The 22,432-nt window shown below is 40.0% G+C and overlaps 1 protein-coding gene across 1 annotated transcript in view; it reads right to left on the bottom strand.

The window, feature by feature from the left end:
• Positions 1-1,327: 1,327 nt before the first annotated feature.
• The window catches only part of LOC110203965 (uncharacterized), a 47,299-nt gene continuing 26,194 nt past the window's right edge, over positions 1,328-22,432 (bottom strand). The window contains 3 exon segments of the mRNA XM_078146242.1: positions 1,328-3,250; positions 3,253-4,026; positions 4,029-4,352. Coding sequence (XP_078002368.1) covers positions 2,874-3,250; positions 3,253-4,026; positions 4,029-4,352 — 1,475 coding nt within the window. The 3' untranslated portion in view covers positions 1,328-2,873.

A 22,432-nucleotide genomic window follows, 5' to 3' on the forward strand; every position in this document is an offset into this window, starting at 1 on the left:
TTGGTCCTCGCCTATCTGAACAGTGAGTATTCCTGCAGGCTCACTCACACTCCTCAGTCTCTAACAGGCACATCTGTGCATGTGTTCTGTGACCACAAAAACAGAGGGCTCTCCCAAAGACACCGCACTGAAATCAGAAACCCACATCATGGATCATGGAGGGGGAATAAGAGGGTAGCAAACAGTCCTGGTGTAGTAGCACTAAGGATACCTTGGCTTCCAAGGTCCCTATCACATCATCCTAAGAGGATACAGAAGGCCCTGAAAGTCCAGGCCTTTGAAATTCAAAGATGCAAAGGCAAAAGGTCTAATCCCAGGTGTTACATACAGTTCAGAAGAGGATCTGAAGCAACTGAGGTTGGAATGACATAAGGCTGATTATTCCCTTTGTCTTCCTTCTCTTTTATTCTCATGTTTTCCCTTTCCTGTAACTTCCCTATTGGATATGTCATTCATGAGAACAAACCCAAAGATATTAAATAGTTGTTTTAATATTTTTTAAAATTACATGTAAAAACAATTTCTAACATTCATTTTAAAGTTTTGAGTTCCAAATTCTCTTCCTCTCTCTCCTCCCCCCTCACTGTGAATGCAAGGTATCTAGGGAGAGTTAACAAAATTGAAAGAGAAAAGCAGGAAGGTACCAAAGGACCTCCAACCTAATTTAACCAGATTTTTAGTTTTCAATAACTCCTCACCAAGCCTTTGAGTGATCAGGTCAAGGGAATTACTCATTTGGCCAATTGGGTGGCCTGGGCTAATACTAACATCAGCCAAGTCTTTCCCTAGGCTAAGGTCAAGCAAAGCCCCTTAATTTTATGGACATTTGGACTCAGGGCCTAGACTGGACAGGGTGTCCAACCTGAACCCAATGGGACTCATCAGGTTCTTACTCTGTTCAATGTGATCCCATGCTGGTCAGGTCTTGTCCATTTGAATTCTAAAATCGTAGAAACTTACTCAGCTTCCATGATCTCAGAGAACTCTGGGGTATAATTTGCAGTGACCACAGGAGAATCCCACTTCTGACACCATATTGTTGTTTTTAAGAACAAACCCCAAAATCTCAAAAAGTTTTAGAAAGAAATTTATTGGGTTATTTGGTAGAGGAGAACATGCCAGAAAGGAGGTGTAGATCCCCCTCATCCAGGCTCTGGAACGTTTACATTGTATATGATTCAGACAAAGGTACACACTCACAAACCACATGTACACAGTGAAGTGATTTTGCTGAACGGGGAACTTGAAAGCAAGGTAGGTTGAGATGGAAAGGAATAAATGTAAACATTCAATGAAATGTGGGCAAAGTCAAAAACACAAGCTGGAGTACACTCAAACAAGACCTGGTTGTGGAGACGCAACACAAAAATGGTTTAGGGGGTCCAGGAATTGGTGGACTCCAAAATTCCTTGCAGCCATCTCTGAAATTCCTGGAGAGTTATTGAGGTCAAAGAGACATTCCAGATTCATCTGTTAGATTTAAACACTATAATAATTAGTACATTTTATCAACAATATAATAAAGAATCCACAGGTGAAATGGATTTCTGTACCCAGCAGTGTGTATGTGCATCTTTCCCACCTTTGTCCAGGTCAGACAATAATGAGGTTAAAATACTAGCTGCTGTCCCCTTTTCCAGCAGCCCCTTCATCATTAAGGCATCTACTTGGGCGCCATAATTGTATGAGACAATTTTGTCCATTATTCCTTTCCCTTTGCCCTCCTCCCTTCACCAGTGCACCCTTCTTGTGTTCCCTATCTAGTATTCATTTTTGTTCAGTTTGTTCAGTTATGTCTAACTCTCCATGGACCCATTTGGGGCTTTCTTTTTAAAGATACTGGAGGGCCATTTCCTTCTCCATCTCATTTACAGAGGAGGAAACTGAGGCAAACAGAGCTAAGTGACTTGCCCAGGGTTACACAGCTAGTAAATGTCTGAGCAGGTTTTGAACTCTGGAAGATGAGCCTTCCTGCCTCCAGGCCCAGCACTGTATCCACTGTGCTACCTATCTGCTCTATTCTTCATTTAAGATCATCAGAAGATGAAATCACTACTCCCATGACCTCTGTGTCATTAGATTCCCTGGATGATGTGTGATGACAGAATTCTGAGGGGATTGAGTCATCTTTGCACAAAAGAATGCAAACAGTTCATCTGTGTTTCCAGACTGACAGCTCATATTTACTTGCTCCAATACAATACACACTTCTTCTTCTTCTAGGTAACATCCGTGTTCAATTCTTTGGAAACTATAGTGTTCCAAATTTCATGACCATACAATACTAATAGACTACTGGTATTAAAAAGATGAGATGCTATTTCTAGGAAAAGTTAGGGGACGTTGAAAGAGCTTTCACAGCTAGATAGGAGATACCTCAGAGACATTTATTCCAAACAATTTCTGACAAGAATGCCTTCCATCCATGCCTAGCATCCCTAACAGGTGACCGCCAAACTTGTCCTAATACCCACAGTTACATCTCCTCCCCCATAACACTTTGAGGCAGCTCTAATTGGACTATCTTTTCTTACTATTTATATACCAAGACTTAATCCAGTAATTGGCCACTGTAAGCAACAAATGATTTTGCATTCTTCCATTTCTGATATATCAGCCATAGGATACTTTCCCAAATTCATTACATTTAAAGGGGGTGGGTATTTTCCAAGAAGAATCCTTTCCTATTTAAAAGCAAAAGAAGGCATCCCCATATTTTTTAGGCTTTCTTCTCTCCAGTATGAATTACATAATGTCCTTAAAGGCTGAGCTCAGAATGGAGGTTTTCATTATACTAATAAGGTCTCTATCCAGGGTGAATCTCCAGACGTACAATAAGGTTTAACTATTCAGTAGATGCTTTTCCACACCCTTTACTTTTCCACATTCTCTCCATTATGTTTCCTTTTGTGTAAGATCAGGAGGACCTTTCTCATAAAGGCTTTCCCACATTCACGGCATTTGTAAGGCTTCTCTCCAGTGTGTGTCCTCTGATGGCGTATCATGTTGGATTTTTGATTGAAAGCCTTCCCACATTCGTTACATTGGTAAGGCTTCTCTTCAGTGTGAACTCTCTGGTGTTTAATAAGGGTGGAGCTCTGAGTGAAGGCTTTCTCACATTTATTACATTCATAAGGCTTCTCTCCAGTATGAATTCTCTGGTGTTTAACAAGTATTGAGTTTTTAGGAAAGGCCTTCCCACAGTGACTACATTTATAAGGCTTCTTTCTATTATGAGATTTTTTATGTGAAGAAGGGTTGAGCTCTGACTGCAGACTTTCTCACATTTCTCATTTTTAGAAGGTTTCTCTTCAGTATGAATTTTCTGGTGCTCATTTAGTGTTGAGTTTTTACGAAAGGCTTTCCCACATTCACTACATGTATAAGGCTTTTCTCCAGTATGAATCATCTGATGGGAAATAAGGGTTGAGCTCTGACTAAAGGCTTTCCCACATTGCTCACATTTATACCGCTTCTCTCCAGTATGAATTCTCTGGTGGTTGAAAAGGGTTGAGTTTTGATTAAAGGCTTTCCCACAAGTATTACATTTATAAGGCTTCTCTCCAGTATGAATCTTCTGATGTTGAATAAGGTTTGATCTCTCCACAAAGGCTTTCCCACATGTATTACATTTATAAGGTTTCTCTCCAGTATGAATCCTCTGGTGTTTAATCCGGGTTGACCTCTGACTGAAGGCTATCCCACACTCATCACATTTATAAGGCTTCTCTCCAGTATGAATCCTCTGGTGGTTGGATAAGGTTGATTTTTGAGTGAAGGCTTTCCCACACTCATTACATTTATATGGTTTCTCTCCAGTATGAATCCTCTGGTGTTTGAAAAGGGTAGCATTTTGAGTGAAGGCTTTCCCACACTCATTACACTTATAAGGCTTCTCTCCAGTATGAATCTTCTGATGTATATGAAGTTTTGAAATCTCAAAGAAGGCTTTCCCACATTCCTCACATTTATAACGTTTCTTTCCAGCATGAACCTTCTGATGTTGAATAAGTCTTAAGTTGTCATGAATATTAAATTACATGCATTACATATATAAGCTTTCTTAATAGCAGGGATTTCCTGACGTTCAGAAGAGTGTGAATATTGAGGGGCTGCTTTCCCGCGCTCCTTATGCTTATAAGTTTTGCCTCTAGCTTGAATCTTCTGGCGTTTGGTGATTTTTCTCACATCACTCTCCTCTTTTACTTCCTCACTTTTTACCTGGCTCTCACTTTCACCCCATTTCCCACAAAGAGAGGAGTAATCATTCACACTGCCAAGTCTTTCAATCTTCACTCCATGGGAAGATCCCTCCTCTGGCTCATTCTCAGTCTTGATCTTGGATTCCAAATCTGAAAAACAGTAATATAAAGAACAAATGTCTGATATATATCTAATATAAAGTACAAAGTTTCTTAGTTTTGAGAGTGGAAACTAAGGATGAAGTGATGCCACTGCAAATGGTACCTAAAGAAAGATAGCACCTGGTGCAAACATATTTTGAAATCTCCCTTTTAGCATCTCTAGAAGTATTGAAAAATAATATTTTCCCTAGTCTAATAACCTTTTCCAGACTCTTCCTTATTTGAAAGTATGTAGAAGACCAAGAACACAGGCCTTTCTTAGGGAATGAGTTAAAGGTAGTAATCAATCTTTAAACAAAGGTGATATCTTTTTTTAAAAAAAATTCATTGGCCATCCCTTCAGTAGACTATGATATGACCTACCTAGAATCACTTTCCTTGTTTCCATTCAGAAGGTAATGTTATTGTCCAGAAGGAGGAGGTCTCCTTGGTTCTGAAGGAGGTCCAAAACACTTGAGGGGATGGGTTACTTCAAAGCAGGCTAAGTCGAAGACTCCCAGGACTCCTTCTCAACCTGTGACCCAGGGGCCTCCTCACAGTAGACAGTGCCCTGAACATTTTGACCCCAACTCTTTTTCTCTACCTCGTGAGTTCCTCACCAGCATCTCCATTTGAGAAAGTACCCACAGTGGCCATGATCACTTTACACCTGAACACCCCTGTGTATTTCTCTACCTTGCTCATTCGGGTTCTTCTCTCCCCAACATTGAAACAACCTTTTTATATGTTGACTCTCTTCATTGAAATGTAAGCTCTTTAAGAGTTGAAAATTTCTTTATTTGTGCTTTTTTTAAAATTTTCATGGTGGAGTATTTCTCACTCTCCCTGGTTTTCCTCCAACCTGTCTCCCCACACTTTTTCTCCTTTGCTGGATCCTCCTCCACATCAACCCTTTAAACTTAGGTGGCCCTCAGGGCTCTGGCCTGGGCCCTCTTCTCTTCTCCCTCTATACCTCTTCACTTAGTCATCTCAGAAGCCTCCATGGATTTAATTACCATCTCTGTGTTGATGATTCTGAAATCTACCTTCCCTGCCCAACCTCTCTACTCACCTCCAATCTTGCATCTCCAACTGCCTTTCAGACATCTTGATCTGGATGTTCAACAGACATCTACTCAGTATGTCCAAAACTGAACTCTTTGTCTTTCCCTCTAAACCCTTCCCCCTCCTACCTTCCCTATTACTGTAAAGGGTAACACCATCCTCTGAGTCTGTCAGCCTCACAACCTAGGAAGTATCCTGGACTCCCTCCTTTTTCCCCTCCCCAATATCCAAGCTGTTGCCAAGGCCTGTAAATTGCAACTTAGCAACATCTCTTAAATATGACCCCTTCTCTCCTCTGACATGGCTCCCACCCTGGTCCAGACCCTCATCACCTCACACTGAGACTATTGCAATAGCCTGCTGGGGGAATCTCCCTGCCTCAAGACTCTCCCCCCTCTAGTCTGTTTTCCATTCATCCACTAGAGTGATTAGGCTAAAATGCTGGTCAGATCATGTCACCACTCCTCTCCCACTTCAATATACTCCAGTAGCTCCCTATTGCGTCCAGGGTCAAATACAAATGCTGCTTGGCATGCAAAGCCTTTCATCACCTTCCCATCTTCCCAGTCTTCTGCCACCACGTATTCTGTGACCCAGTGACACTGGCCTTCGCACTGTTCCACAAACAACAAAATCCTCTCAGCTCCATGTATGTTCTCTGGCTGTTCCCCATACCTAGAATGCTCTGGATCCTCTGCACTGCTGATCTCCCTGTCTTCCTTTAAGTACCAGCTAACATCCCACCATCCTCAGGAAGCCTTCTCTAACCCCTCTTTATATCCATGCATGCAGGAGGCATGTAATAAATGTTTATTCATTCATTCACAGTCCCTCTTCCAGGCACATAGTAAGCATTTAATATGAGTCTATCTATCAAGGGTAGAACAGAACAAATGACTCTTGTTTGGTAATATAAACACAAAAATGTGTTTTAAATTAATTTGTTTTGTTTGCTTAAGATTACTCTAAATGTTACCACAGATTTTGTTGAACAGATGAAGAATGTCTGAGGGCACTGGGGTGAGAGTGGGGTAGACTATGGCAGTTTAAATGGCTTTCTGTCACAGAGAAATTACTTCAATTTAGAATTAGTTATTCAGTGGTTCCACTGATATCCAACTCTTCATGACCCCATTTGGGCTTTTTGTGGCAGAGACACTAGAGTGGTTTGCCATTTCCTTCTCCAGCTCATTTTATAGATGCAGAAATTGAGGTAAACAGGGTTAAGTGACTTGCCCAGGGTCACACAGCTAGGAAGTGTGTAAAGCCAGGTTTGAATTCAGGATGAGGAGTCTTCCTCACTTTAGGTCTAGCACTCTAACCACTGCACCACCCAGATGTCTAATTGATTTAGAATGAGATGAGATTAAAAAAAAATGTTTCTGGCATGGCAGCCATGCATAAAATACAGTGACATATAGCTATAGACATATTGTTCTCTGTATACATGTATATGTAGTTATACATCTCTATGTGGGTGTCTATACATAGATATGTATAGTTATATATAGATGTATAAACATATACATTTCTATGATTGTGTATATATCTATTTCTTTTTGGGTCTCTGTATGTTTGGGTATATTTCTAGAGAAGAACTCAGTATACTTCTTAGCAGTTTGGACTCATTGGTCCTAGTGAATCATAGTAAAATAATAATATCTGATAGGTTTATGGGGCTTTTAAGTTTTGCCAAGTGTTTTCCTTCAACTGATTATGGGAGACATCTTATGAACAGGTACCATGGGGAAAGATGACCTTATTTTACCTGTAAGGGCTAGAAAGAGGCTCATGGTTTCAAGGTCTTTCCCAGAGCCACAGGTAAGTTAACGATAGATTACACTAATTTGGGACTTTCTGGGTACTGAGGGCTTTCAGCCTAGGACTCTGGGGTAGAGTGGTCATTATTATCCAGCCCATTTTTCATAAGACACCTATATGAACTCTGTCTACAGCTTCCAGATATTTCTGCTACCCTGCGTAATCAATTTATGGGTTTTAGGGTGCCAAGAAGCCACAAATGTAGAGTTAGGGCCGCAGGGGATGCATAGCACAGGATATTTATCACAAGCATTCTGTCAGGGGTGTGTGTGGGGAGGGCTCTCGTGGCATTAGGTCTTGCTCAATAGATGTCCCAGTGACTTGTATGCTAAATGACAGAGCAGGATATTGGATAAGCAAAAGGATCAACAGATATCTTTATTGGGCAGGTTACATATTAGACCATCTAAGGCAGGAAGTATAGAGAAAAAGGAGAGGAGGAACTAGGAAAGAACCTTGAGGCATACTCACCGTAAGTGTTTATTACGTGGCTTGTCATGAATACATTTTTGGGGTTGGGTTTTTTTTTTTGCTTGTTTGTTTTGCAAGCTCCATGAGTTATTCCTTCCTTCTAGAGCTAACAACCAAATTAAACCCTCTTCAATGTGACAGCCCTTCCCATATGAGAGGCAGCAGTTTCCCCCATAAGTCTTTTCTCCAAGCTCTAAATCCCTGCTTCCTTCAACCAGTCATCACAGGACAAGAAGTCAAGACCCTTCAGCATCCTCCGAGCATTCTTTTTATTCAGGGAATCCAGCACTGAACACAATAGCCAGATGAACTCTGACAAGGCCAGAGGACCCAGGCTCTATCTGATCCCTACTCTTGGAAACCACAGCTCATGAAGGCTGAGGTGGCACCAGCGTTTGGGCTCTTAGTTCACCCTGCTGATTCAGACTGAGCTTGTAGTCCCAGATACTTTGAAAAACATTGTTGTCTTTGATCTCCTGTGGAATTTCCCCCAGTTCTCTAGCATATACTGATCCTTTTGGATCCTGACCCTATGGTCCAGTGTGTTTCCTCCCAGGTTTGAGTCATCTGTAAATTCCTTGTGTGTAGCATGCGTGCCTTTATCCATGTCAGAGAGAAAAATCAAACGACAGGAAAAGAAGTGTGGGTCAGTGCAGCATTTCTTTTAGGTACGGAACAGAAAGAAACAGTGACCAAAATGGAGGCATTTGTTAGAACAGAAAATAACAGTCCAGAGAGAAAGACAGCCATTAGAAAGGAGTCACGTTTTTTAGGTACAGAGAGAAACTGAAGCATGTCGAGATAGAAACACAGCCATAGAAATTGAAGCATGATTTTAGGTAGAGATGGGAACAGAAGGATGTCCAGATGAAAACACAGCCTCAGAACTGGAAACATGCTTTTCAGATCCAGGAGGGAACAGAAAGAAGTCCAAATAGAGACACTGCTGGAGAAATTGAAGGACTCTTTTAGTGCAGAAGAGAATAGGAGGAAGTTCAGGTGGAAGCAAAAGGGCAGAGAAAGTGAAGTATTGTGTTTAGTCCGTTTTCTAGCAGAAGCAAACAGAGGCAAGTCCGGAGAACCACAGCAATAGAAATTGACCCATTCTTCTAGGTACAGAAGGAAGTTCAGATAGAAACATGGCCATAGAAATTATGGGGATTTTTTTAAGCTACAGAACAAAATGTAAGAAAGTCCAACTAAGAAAAAATGTTTACCTGCTGAAGGGAACAGAAGGCTATCCAGAGAGAAAGGCAGCCACAGAAATGGAAGCATCCTGAGTAGGGGAGGGTGGGAGGGAGGGAGAGAATCTGGAACTCAACATTTTTAAAAGAATGCTTAAAAACAATTAAATAATAAAAAGCAGAAATGGAAGCATTCTTTAGGTACAGAATGGAAAAGAAGGAAGTCCAGATAGAAACACAGACAGAGAAACTGAGGGGTTTTGTTTTGTTTTGTTTTGTGTTTTGCATTTAGAAGTCCAGACAGAAATGCTGCTGTGGAAATTGAAGCAATCTTTTTCAGATACAGAAGGTAAGTAAAAGAAAGCAGTCCAGATAGGAACTCAGCCATCAAAAACGAGGTTTATTTTTTTGTTTTGTTTTTTCTTTAGATATGGAAAGGAAAAGAAAAAATCCAGACTGGGAAACAATCATAAATTCCTTTAAGTCCAGGAGAGAACAGGAGGTTCCTGCTGGAAGCAGAGATAGAAACTGACACATTTTTTAATGGTCAGAAGGAAATATAGACAGAAACATAGCTGTAGAAATTGCAGCATTGTTAGGTAGGGATGGGAACAGAAGAGTGTCCAGATTAAAAGACAACCATAAAATTGAAAAAAAAAATAGCTACAGATGGGAAGAGAGAATTCAGAGAGAAACACAGCCATGGAAAGGGAAGTATTCTTTTAAGTACAGAAGTAAGGTCAGATGGAAACTGGTAGATTGAAAATGAGGGTAAGTTTTAGCTGTAGAACAAAATGTAACAAAGTTCAATTAAAAAACACAGCTATAGAAATTGAAACTTTTTTAAGTATAGAAGGGAACAGAAGAATGTCCAGGGAGAAATACAGCTACACAAATGGAAACATTCTTTTAGATACAAAAAGGAAGAAAAGGAAGTCCCAGTAGAAACACAGACACAGAAATTGAAGGGTTTTTTTAAGGTTTAGAAAGGAAAGGAAGGAAATCCAATTAAAAACAATACCAATGAAACTGAAGCATTCTTTTACTACAGAAGGAAGTTCAGGTAGAAACAGAGCTATACAAAATGAGGCATTTTTTGTCAGCTACAGAATGAAACACAAAAAAGTCCAATTAGAAACACAGCTATAAAAACAGTAATATTCTTTTAGATAAAGAAAGGAATAAAACTTCAACTAGGAGCCAGATGCTGGGCTATGTGAGGTCCCATGGGATGGCAAAAAGAATAGAGAACAGTGCCTCTAAAAATGGGGGCCTGTGAGAGCTCTCAGAGGCCAATGTGCAGTGAGCACAGGCAGGTTCTGTCCCTCTCTGAGATGGGGCTCTGACCCTCTAGCTTTTATTTACAGTCTGGGCTCAGAATCCTCTGGTTTCCAAATCAATCCAGTTCATTTCACAAGCAGGTCTAAGTATCTACTCCCAGCAGAGCCCAGAGCTACAGTGATCAGCTAAGTCAGGCTCCTGCCCTCAGGAAATTGCCATCCTCAAGGAATCCAATAAGAAAAACAAAAATTTCCCTGAAGGTCACTCACCAGAAATATCTGGGCTGTTGGGATTCTCCACTGGGTTTCTGAGAAAGACTAAACCTAATCTCTCTTCTGGGCCTTCAGCCATATGTACCTGGGAAGGTCTTGGTTACAGTGTCTGAAAGCTTCAAAAAGAAAACTGAGCCTGTTCTCAGCCCAAGCTCCTCCCCAGGCATTCAGTCCAGCCCAGGTGTGGTCCACTGATATTCAGAGTGAGCCCAGCAATGTAGGGGACACACTCAGACTTTGGCTAGTGTGGGGTGTGGTTAGTCCACACTGTTTCCCAAATGTCTCCTCCATTAGAATATACTGTACTGGAGGGTAGGTACTTTTTTTTGTTGTCATTGTTATTGTTTATGACTGAGGTTTGAAGTTCAGTAGGAGGATAGGAGACTTGCTTTGTAATTCTAGCTTAAGCTGAGGACCTGGGCCTCAGTAAACATTTCATAAATGTTTATTGACTCACGACTGCGGTCACCCCCCAAACTTTTTAACCCCTCCTAGAACCCTCTCTAGATTCAAGGTAAAACTGGCTTGGTCCTTTCATTTCTTTTTTGTTTGTTTGTTTTGTTTTGTTTTGATTTTTTAGGCAATTGGGGTTAAGTGACTTGCCCAGGGTCACACAGCTAGTTAAGTGCCAAGTGTATGGTTTGAGGCCGGATTTGAACTCAGGTTCTGGTCCTTCCGTTTCTGAGAGTCATGGAAACCAGTAGAGACTAACAATCCCTTTCTCCTTTCCTTCCTCTTTATACAAGTAAGAAGACTGAGGCCCTGAGGGAGGCAAGGACTTACCCAGGATCCCATACTTTGTCAAGGGAAGAGACTGAACCAGATTCCCTGTTCTCTGACTCCTGCTTTCCAGCACTGGGCTCTTTCTCCTACACTTTCCCATTTCTCCAAGTCTCCTGTGCTTACTTACCTGTCTTAATGTCCAGTAAGTCCCTGAGATCACCTATCCCTCCTGCTTTCTGACTCCAGACCCAACCTAATCCCCAACCCACAGGACAAAACCCACCAGGAGCTACTAGAATTCTCAGCTCTAGCCCTATTCCTGTCCCTGTTCTGGACCAAACCTTATCTTACCCAAAGCATCAGGCTCATCTCAGACTTCTCTCTCCCATTGGATATTTTATGGAGTGTCCCAGGGAAGGGAGAAGAGGGAGGGGTGAAGTTCAGGGTGAATCTAGTCAGTCTGGAGAGGGAATGAGGCCCAGCTGAGGGATGGGAGGAAGACTTTCTTAATTCGAGGGTCTCCCCTCTAATGACAGTTGCCCATTTGTCCTGTCTACAGACTGCATCATTTTTTGCATTTTATCTTCACCATTAGACATTGAGTTCCTTGAGAGCAGAGATTGTGGCCCCAGTGCTTAGCACACTATCTGACACATAGTAGGCTTTTAATAGGAGTAGACGCATGCTAAGCATTTCCCAGACTTCTAGGGTCTAAAGGCCTTGGTGCTGATTCAGTCCTGGGTTTTCTTCTGTGTTATTAGTGTGTGAGGGGGGAGGTTGGGACAGAGAAGATGGCAAAGCCTCTTGGGCAGGGACTTGGCTTCATTACTCTCCAATTCCATTCTTTGAGTTTTAAAATCCAAAATGGATCTGCCTATAGGGAGGCATGGACACCTGAATTTTATATGCCTCTGTTAGACAAAAGCTTAGAGACTTAGGAGTATAAATGTGCCTTCAGGAAAAGTCCCTCTCAGCTCCTTTCTTATTGAGGTTGGCAAGGGCCAATGTCTATCATGCATAATATACTGGTTGCTGGACGCCCCTTTTCTAATTCTCACTTGTTTGTTCAGTCATTTTACACTCGTGTCCAACTCTCCATGACCTCATTTGGGGTTTTCTTGGCAGAGATACTGGAGCAGTTTGCCATTTCCTTCTCCAGCTCATTTTACAGATGAGGAACTGAGGCAAACAGGGTAAAGTGACCTGCCCAGGGTCACACAGCTAGGAAGAGTCTGAGGCTGGATTTGCAATCATGAAGATGAGTCTTCCTGAGTTCAGGCCCAGCAACCTGACCACTGTGCCACGGATATTAATAAGTAATAAAAATGACTCCTACCTCCTACATTCATACCATCTTTTCATTTTATGTTTCTCCAGCTATGATTTCATTGAAATTTCACAAATAATTCTCTGAAGATGGTAGTGGGGATATTAACCCTCTCTTACAGATGGGGAAACCAAAACCCAGAAATGCTCCTGCTTGAGAGGAGGTTGGGACTGGCATGCAGGGGTCCTGGAAGCTACACACACACACACACACACAAACACAAACACACCACTCAAATCCCAACAGAACCTCATTGATTTACTCCCTGAGCTCTGGATAAAGGTTTGGTAAATGGGAGACATAGTGAGTCACAGTATCAAGAGGGGGATGGGAAACTGAGCTGGGAAGGCTGAGAGCCAGGGTCTTTTTCTCAACATCACAGAGGCAAATGGCTAAGAGCAAAGGAGAAGGAGGCAGAGCCAAGATGGCAGAGAAAAGGTAGCAACTCATCTGTGTTCTCCCTCAAACTGCTCTGAACACATTTAAATAATGCCATAAAATAATTTCTGGAGTGGCAGAATCCACAAAAGGATGGGGTGAAATAATTTTCCAGCCAAAGACAACTTAGAAGTTTGTCAGGAAAGGTTTGTCACAACAAGGTGAGAGTGGAGCAAGGTCCAGCACAGGCTGTGCCACCCTAGATCAGGCACCTGGTTGTAATGGGGAAAAGGCCAAGGTGACAACACTCTCACCTTCCCTTACCCACCTGAATCCTATCTCTCCCTGGCCTATTCATGGGCTAGTCAGTGAGGTAGTGTAAAGAGTGCTGTCCATGGTAGTTGTAAAGCAAATAAGAGATCCCTATTCTCTCAGAGCTGCTTGAAAGCGTTTAGAAAGTTCATGAAATTTAAGGAAATAATGGCTAATACCAAAAAGTAACATTCATATAGTGCTTTGATGTTTGCAAAACGCAAACCTTAATTTTCTCCTATCCCAAACTGCTTTTATAAAGACACTGAAGCCAAGGGAAGTTAGGTGACTTGTCCAAGGTTGCAGAGTCAATGAACAGTGAATTCCAATGTCCCCAGAATTCCAATCTAGCTTGCTCCCCATTGCATCACAGCAATGCTCTCCAGGGAAACTGAGGCCTAGAGTGTAAAAGGGAATTAACCAAGCCCACAGAATTAATAACTACCTGAGCTAAGACCTGAACCCAGATTTTCTGACTCCAAATCCAAGATTCTTTACACTAGACCACAGTCTCCCAGATGACTAGATGTGGTCAGTGGCCACTAGAAAAATTTGTTAATCACTTTGCTGATTGTGCACCCTGCTCTATTATGGAGCACATAGGTCACTGGGACATCTATTCAGCAAGAGTGAAGGTCATGAGAGCCCCTGGACAAGTATCCTATGCTCTGTTTCCCCTAGGGCTCTACCACCACAGATCTTTCTCTTGGCACCCAGAGACCAGAAGGTGATTGTGCAGCTGTATTTTGGGAAAAGAATAGCTACAGGCTAGAGAAGAAATCAAGTTTGGATAGGTATTTCATGGAAAATGGGCTAGTTGATAGGGACCACCCTACCTCAGGTTTGCTAAGGAGAAAGAACTCTGTGTACAGAAAGTGCTATGTAAGTGTCTTCTCTTGCTGATTTGCCCTAGGACCCTGGGCAGGATCCTAAAACTTTGTGAACCTCTTTCCATTTCTTTTCTGTGAAATAGGGGCAACTTTTCCTATGGTACCTTTATTTCAGGGTCCTTACCATGGACAAATGGTGGAAAACACTTGGCAACACTGACAGCTCCATAAAGATGACAGACAGTATTTTGGTTATGGTTAACTAGGAGCACTGGGTCAAAATAGCCAAGACTCAAACGCAAAATGCTGTTTGGTGTCTAGAGCCTCTCATAAGCCAGCCCCCTCTGTCCTTCCCAATCTTCTTACATCTTGCCTCATGGGAAATACTCTTTGACCCAATGACACTGGCCTCTTGCTTTTCCAAGACTGAGAAAATTCATCTCCTTACCTCTGGGCATTTTCTCTGGCTGTTTCCCATGCCTGAAATACTCCCTTCCTATCTCTGCCTACCAACTTTTCTGGCTTCCTTTAAATCTCAGTGAAAATCCTATCTTCTACAGGAAACCTTTTCCAAATCCACTTAATTCTAGTGACTTTCCTCCCTTAATCATTTCCTATTTATCCTGTGGGGTGTAAGGGGTGTTCAAGAAAGACTAGCACCTCTGGTGTGAGAGCTTACCAAGGCTTTTTCAGGGCTGTTCAACCACTTGGTGTCTACCTGGCACTCAACTCTCACCTATGGCTACAAGAAATTTTAGCATGAGCAGTGGCTACACTCCAGTAAACTATCTTCGCAGATGTGCTAAACCAGGTTGAGAGTACACAATGGGCTTCAAACCCATTTGGTGAGTTAGGGCAGTGGCTACCCCAAGCATGTGAAGACTTCTCCTAGCAGAATGAAAACAATCTGTTCCAATGGCCATATAGGCAGCGGAAGCAGGTGCTGTGGAGCACTTAGAGCTTGGTCAGATATCAAAGACACCAAGGTCATCCACTGCATCCTGGACCATCACCAATAATCTTGATTTTTGGCTTGCCACTGGACTCAGATGACTCTGGAAGACAGAGTGAGGCTGACTACTTGGTGCAACTCTGCTTCACTTAAATCCAATCCACACACATCAAGATATCACCCTGTGTTTTGACTGATCCTCTTCAAAATGAAGGACAAACAACAACTATCCTGTGAATAGCTAGTTTGCACCTATTTGTTTGCTTCTTGTCTCCGCCAGTAGATTGTGAACTCCTTGAGGGCAGGGACCATTTCTTCCTCTTTTTTATATCCCTAGTGCTTAGCATGGCACCTGGCACATAGGAGGCCATTAAGAAATGTTTATTGATAGACGCACACAAATATAATGTTTATACATGTTACACGCACACACATACACACGCCATAGGGCAGATAGCACATTGGACTTGGAATCAGGAACACTCATCTTCACAAGTTCAAATCTGACCGTAGACACTTACTAACTATGTGACTCTAGGCAAGTCATTTCACCCTGTTTGCCTCAGTTCCCCATCTATAAAATAAGCTAGAGAAGGAAATGGCAAGCCACTCATGATATTTGCTAAGAAAACCCCAAAATGGGGTCTCAAAGAGGTGGACATAACTAAAACAACTGGACAACAACAAAATGCTATATTCTGTGTTTGGGTACTAGTCTGTCAGAAACAGTGTTAAAAAGGAAGATCATTCCAGATCAAAGTGATTTGTAGCTGGGATAATTATCCATACATGCATTGTCTCACTTCCACCCACTTCCATGCCTATCCCCCCACCCCCATGCCCTCAAACATGTCCTCTACCCATGGGGTATTTGTGATAACATAGTAACCTTGAACAAGAAAAAATTATCTGTTAAAATACATTTTGGGTTAATATCCCAAAACAGTGGTCATTATTCTGTTCCTCCATTCATAGTTAATTAGATACATAAAGCATTTATTAAGTGCTTACAATATGCCAGACACAGGGCATATAAATATTATACACTGGGAGTATAGATATGATAATATAATATAGATACACTAGATACAAGCACAAAGAAATTCTTGACCCTTATGAAGCTTACATTCCGAAGAAGAAAGTCAACATATAAAAAGGATGGTGAAAAATCATTAGGGGAGAGAAGTATCCAAATGCAGAAAAAATGGTAAAGAGCAGGGCATCATGGGCTACAGCAGGTTTGAAGTGATTGTGGCTGGTGTGGGGACTTCATCAAATGGAGATTCTAGGGAAGATGTTGCTAAGAGAGGGAGATCCAGGCCATAGTGGTCAGGGTATGCTGCTACTATGAGAGGGATACCCGCAAAAGAAATGAAGACGTCATCCTGAAAGTCTTGGGCTGAGCCCAATTTGCAATGACCAATCCCCCTTATGTTTTCTTGACCTCTAACAAAACCAAGGGGACTGCTTCCCTCAGATCAATATTTTCATCCTTTCTGAATGGAAGAAAGCGTAGTACTTCGAAGTGGATCGTCATCCAATCCATTCAGAAATGAGGAGTATAATGATTTTTTTTAATTTTTAAAAAATGTCTTTAATTTTGAAAGCATTAACTTTTTAAATTATTTTTTAGCTCCAAATTCTCTCTGCTTCCCAAGCCTATTTTCAAAATCCCTTCCAGTATTTTTCATTTTCCTTTTCTGTCATGTTAGCCAATCTGATAAGTGCAAAGTGATACCTCATAATTGTTTTAATATGAATTGCTCTAATTATTAGTGATTTAGAGCATTTTTTCATATGACTATTGATAGCTTGGATTTCTTCCTCTAAAAACTCCCTGTCTATATCCTTTAACCATTTAGAAATAGATGAATGGCTCTTATTCTTGTACATTTGACTCAGTTCTCTATATACTTTAGAAATGGGATTTTTATCCAAGTAATTTGCTGCAAAGATTCTTTCTCCAGTTTCTTATTTTTCTTCAAATATTAGCTGCATTGCTTTTGTTAATGTAAAAACTTTTAAATTGCATATGATCAAAATTATCCATTTTGTCTCCTAGGAACCTCTGTATATCTTATTTAATCAAGAAAGCTTCTCTATCTATAGAACTAATGAGTAATTTCTTACCTGTTCCCCTAATTTGTTTATAATAATCATCCTTTGTGTCTAAATCATGTAGTCACTTTGAGCTTGTTGTGTTGTGTTGTGTGAGATGTTGGTCTATGCCTCATTTCTGCCAGACTACTTTCCAGTTTTACTCACAGTTTTTCTGAAATAGTGAGTTCTTGCCTGCAAATCTGGGATCTTTGGGTTTATTAAATACTAGGTTTTGTGTTCACTTGCTTCTCCATGTTGTATATCTAATCTGTTCCACTGACTGATCTTTCGATTTATTACCCACTAGCAACCTCGTTGGATGATTACATCATGGTGATAGAGTTTGAGATCTGGTACTGCTAGACCCACTCCCTTCTCATGTTTATTTCATTGATTCCCTGATATTCTTGTCCAGTTGTTCCTCCAAATGGATTTTGTTATTATTTTTTCTAGCTCTACAAAGTAATTCTTTGGTAGTATGATTGGTATGGCACTGAATAAGTAAACTAATTTAGATACTATTTTCATATTTGTTATATTGGCTTGGCTTACCTATGAATGATTAATATCTCTCTAATTAAAGATGTTTCATTGGGGTGAAGTCTACCTTTAATCCATTCATGTAGCTTCTCTGTGTGTCTTAGCAGGTAGACTCCCAATTATTTTATGCTATCTACAGTGAATTTAACAATTTCTTCTTTTCTCTCTTCCCACTGGATTTTATTTGTAATATACAGAAATGCTGATCATTTCTGTGGATTTATTTTACATCCTGTAACTTTGATGAAGTTTCTAGTTGTTTCAATTAGTTTTTTAGTGAACTCTCGAGGATTCTCTAGGTAAACCATGTTGCAAAGAATTTGTGACAAAGAGAAACTTAAGCACAGGATTCTTAGCATGATCAATTTATTAGCAAGGTTAGCAGCTGACAATAAATGAGATCCAAGGCTCCCCAGTAGCCAAGGATAAAACCGACAGACAGAACAACTCTTTTAGAGCATTTGCACAGTTACTGTTGTTAAACATAAACATATCTCACTTCTCATTGGTTGGTATCCTCCTACATCAGTTCCTCATGAGGAGGCCTAACATTATGATCAGATTGAGCCACATCCTCTAGAAAGTACTGTGGTTGGCAATTTCCAGAGCAGGGTACAGGAGGCTTGTCGTTTCCATGCTAGTACTTAGAAATGGGTTTAGAAGTTTTGTGATGAGAAACCACTGAGAAAAGGAAAACAAGGAATGAGGCACCTGGAGTTGTTTTCCTATGTTGGTAATATTTTCAAGCAGCCAGCAGGATGTGGGTGACAAGCTATAAGCATAGAGCAGGCAATTGAAGCTACAGGCTTAAGGAGCTCAAACACACACAATGAGGGATCCCAACGAATACAAAGTAGATTGATTAAGCCTAATGAAATAGACTGAAAGTTACAGTAACAGCCATATTGTTTAAGGACAACTGAGTGATTAAATCATTTTGACCATTATAAATATACAAATTTTAAAAGGACATATGAAGAAAGATGCTGTCTGCATCCAGAGAAAGACCTGATAATAGAAGTAGGTATAGAATAATTTTACATATGTGTGTGTGTGTGTGTGTATGCCTATTTGTTTCTAATGATAGGCATCTCTAGGGCAGCAGGGAGTGAAGAAAATAAAGGGGGGAAAGGAACTTTACGCGATAACTTTGTTGTCTATTTAGTGGGAATAGCAAGTTGTAAATGGTGTGCTTGCAGTCACACGTGCAATCATCTTTTTATAGTACTGTGCTACCGAAGTGCTTGCTTTTGTGAATTAACAATAAAATCATGTTCTAAAAATAGAGGGGAAAGCTTAATACTTGATCATCTCATCATACGCTAACGATCAGCCCATTTTCCATCCCACAACCATCACATCATGTGCAAAAAGTGAGTTTTTCTTCCTCACTGGCTCTGCTTATTCCTTCAATTTTTTAACCTTATTGCTATAGCTAGCATTTCTAGTACAATATTAATTAATGTTGAAATAATAATCTAGTTTTTGTTTTGGTTATTGAAGGGGTCAATTTAACTCAGTAGTTCTACAATTTTCATCCAGTCCTGTGTTCCTGGTAGAAATTCACTTTCATCACAGTGTATGATCTTTGGGACATGTTGTAGTGTCCTTGCTAGCATTTTATTTAAAATGTTTACATCAATATTTATCAGGAAAATTGTTCTATAGTTTCCCCCTCTATTTTGGCTTTCTCTGATTTCAATATCAAGACCATATTTTCGTCATAGAAGGAATTTGATAGGGCTCACTCTTAACCTATTTTTTCAAACAGTTGAGATATTTGGTAAAATTCCTTTATCAATCCATCTGCTCTTGGGGTTTTTCCTTAGGGAGGAATTATTTGAATAAAAAAATAAATGATATTTGTTCAAGGATTAGTTCCTACCTTTAAAATATTTTCCTTAAGAAAGACCATTTTCTGGCCTCCTAAATACTTTCAAACAGGGAAAGATTGGAAATTGTTGTGAAACTAGAGAAAATATTGTTTTAAAATATTTCTAGAGAACAGTTTTCAGACAAAGAAATCAAAGCTATCAGTGGTCATGTGAAAAAACTCTCTAAATCACCATGGATCAGAGAAATGCAAATTAAAACAGCTCTGGGGTATCACTTCACACCTATCAGGTTGGCTAATGTGACAGAAAAGTAAAATGATAAATGTTGGAGGGGCTGTGAGAAAACTGGGACACTAATGCATTGTTGGTGGAATTATGAACTGATCCAACCATACTGGAGGGCAATTTGGAACTATGGTCAAAGCATTATAAAACTATGCATGTTATTTGATCCAGCAATGCCACTACTAGGCCTGTATCCTAAAGACATTTTTTAAAAGGGGGGGAGGACCTATACATACAAAAATATTTATAACATCTCTTTTTCTGGTGGCAAAGGATTGGAAATTGAGAGGATGTCTATTGATTGTAGAACGGCTAAACAAGTTGTGCCATATGATTGTGATGAAATACTACCGTGTTATAAGAAATGATGAGCAGGAAGATTTTAGAAAAACCTGGAAAGACTTACATGAATTGGTACAAAGGGAAGTGAGCAGAATCAGAAAACACTGCACAAAGTAACAGCAATATTGTATGATGAACAACTGTGAATGACTTAGCCATCCTCTCTCTTTTTTTTGGCGGGTGTGGGGGGTGCCGAGGCAACCGGGTGAAGTGACTTGCCCACAGTCACACAGTTAATAAGTATCAAGTGTGTAAGGCCACATTTGAACTCAGGTCTTCCTGAATCCAGGGTGGGTGCTCTATCCACTGCGTCATCTAGCTGCCCTCTAACTTAGCTATTCTCAGCAATACAATGATCTAAGACAATCTCAAAGGACTCATGTTGAAAAACACTGTCCACCTCCAGAGAAAGAACTGGTGTCATCTGAATACAGACTGAGGTATATTGTCTTTCTTTCTTTCTTTCTTTCTTTCTTTCTTTCTTTCTTTCTTTCTTTCTTTCTTTCTTTCTTTCTTTCCTTCCTTCCTTTCTTTTTCTTTCTTTTTCTTTCTTTCTTTCTCTTCCTTTCTTTCTTCTTTCTTTCTTTCTTTCTTTCTTTCTTTCTTTCTTTCTTTCTTCCTTCCTTCCTTCCTTCCTTTCTTTTCTTTCTTTCTTTCTCTTCTTTCTTTCTTTCTTTCTTCTTTCTTTCTTTCTTCTTTCTTTCTTTCTTCTTCTTCTTTCTTCTTTCTTTCTTTCTTCTTTCTTTCTTCTTCTTCTTTTCTTCCTTCCTTCTTTCTCTTTTTCTTTCTTCTTTCTTTCTTTTCTTTCTTTCTTTCTTTCTTTCTTTTTTCTTTCTTTCTTTCTTTCTTTCTTTCTTTCATTTTCTTGCACAAAATGATTAATATGGAGAAGTTTGATGTGCTTGCACATGTATAACCTATATCAGATTGCTTACCATCTCAGGAAGGAGGGAGAGGAGGGAAGGAGGGATAGAAATTGGAACTCAAAACTTAAAAAAAAAACCTAACGAATGTTAAAAATTGTTTTTACATGGAATTAGGAAAAATAAACTATTATTTTAAAAATGTTTCTAGAGAAATAAAATGGAGGTTTTAAAAAATGTTTCCACCAGGTATACCTTACTCTGGGCATCGCTTTCAGTTGCCCTACTTCATCCCCAGTTTCTTTTCTCAAAGTTCAGAACAATGAAGATGTTCTTGAACTATATTGTGTGTATTCCAGACATCTTTTAGAAGGAAAACCACAGAGGCAGTTTCAAAAGAGAACACATTCCTGAAGAAGAGTCATCCCATAGAGTGAAAATGTAAATACTGTACAATGCTGATCATTGCTTCTCTATTTCTGGGGAATATGGTAAAAACGCATCCTGGAAAAAGAGTTGAGAGCTAAAGCAGGAGGGAGATATGAGAAAAATAACCAAATATCAGAAGATTCAAACTGGAAAGGAAATGTATAACTATAGGGAATGTGGGAAAGCCTTAAGTCAATATTCAAACATTTCTAAACATCAGAAAATAGATACTATCATAAAATTTTATAAATACAATAAGTGTGGGAAAACCTTCGTTGAGAGCTCTACTCTTACTTTATATGTAACAATTCATATTGGAGAGAAGCTTTATAAATGTAATTAGTATGGCAAAGTCTTTACTCAGAACTCCACCCTTATTAAGCGCCAGAGAATTCATACCAGAGAAGCCTTATAAATGTGATGAGTGGGAAAAAATTCTCAGGCAGATCTTAGATCTTATTGCATATAAGACGATTTCTATTGGAGAGAACGCTTAAACATATTGAATCTGGGAAAGCCTTCATTCAGAGCTCGATGCTTATGAGCTATAAGATGAATCACACTGAAGAAAAGCTTTATATATGTAACAAATGTGAGAAAGTCTTCCTTCAGAGGTACAACTCAATTGTATATCAGAAGATTAATATAGGAGAGAAGCCTGTAATGAATATGGGAAGCTTTTCTCATGGTATTATCCATAAGAAGATTCATACAGGAGAACAGCTTTTTTAATTTATGAGTTTGGGAAAGATTTCTGTGGTAGTTCAAACTGTATATAACATCAGAAATGGAAGAATGAAAAAAACATTAAAAGTTTACTATGCACCAAATACTATTTCAGTGTGTCTTCATCTTTCCCAACTATCCCACTTCATACTGTCCTCCCACTTAGAATGTAATTCAATTCAATTCAGTAAACATTTATTAAGCACCTACTATGTGCCAGGCACTGTGCTAAGTGCTTGAGACACAAAGAGAGGCAAAATATAGTCCCTGCCCTCAAGAAGCTTACAATCTAATGGGGGGCAACAACATGCAAACAAATATATACAAAGCAAGCTGAATATAGAATAAATCGG

This window comes from Phascolarctos cinereus, unplaced genomic scaffold (assembly GCF_003287225.1).
Source record: "Phascolarctos cinereus isolate Bilbo 61053 unplaced genomic scaffold, phaCin_HiC Scaffold_726;HRSCAF=1367, whole genome shotgun sequence".
NCBI lineage: Eukaryota > Metazoa > Chordata > Mammalia > Diprotodontia > Phascolarctidae > Phascolarctos > Phascolarctos cinereus.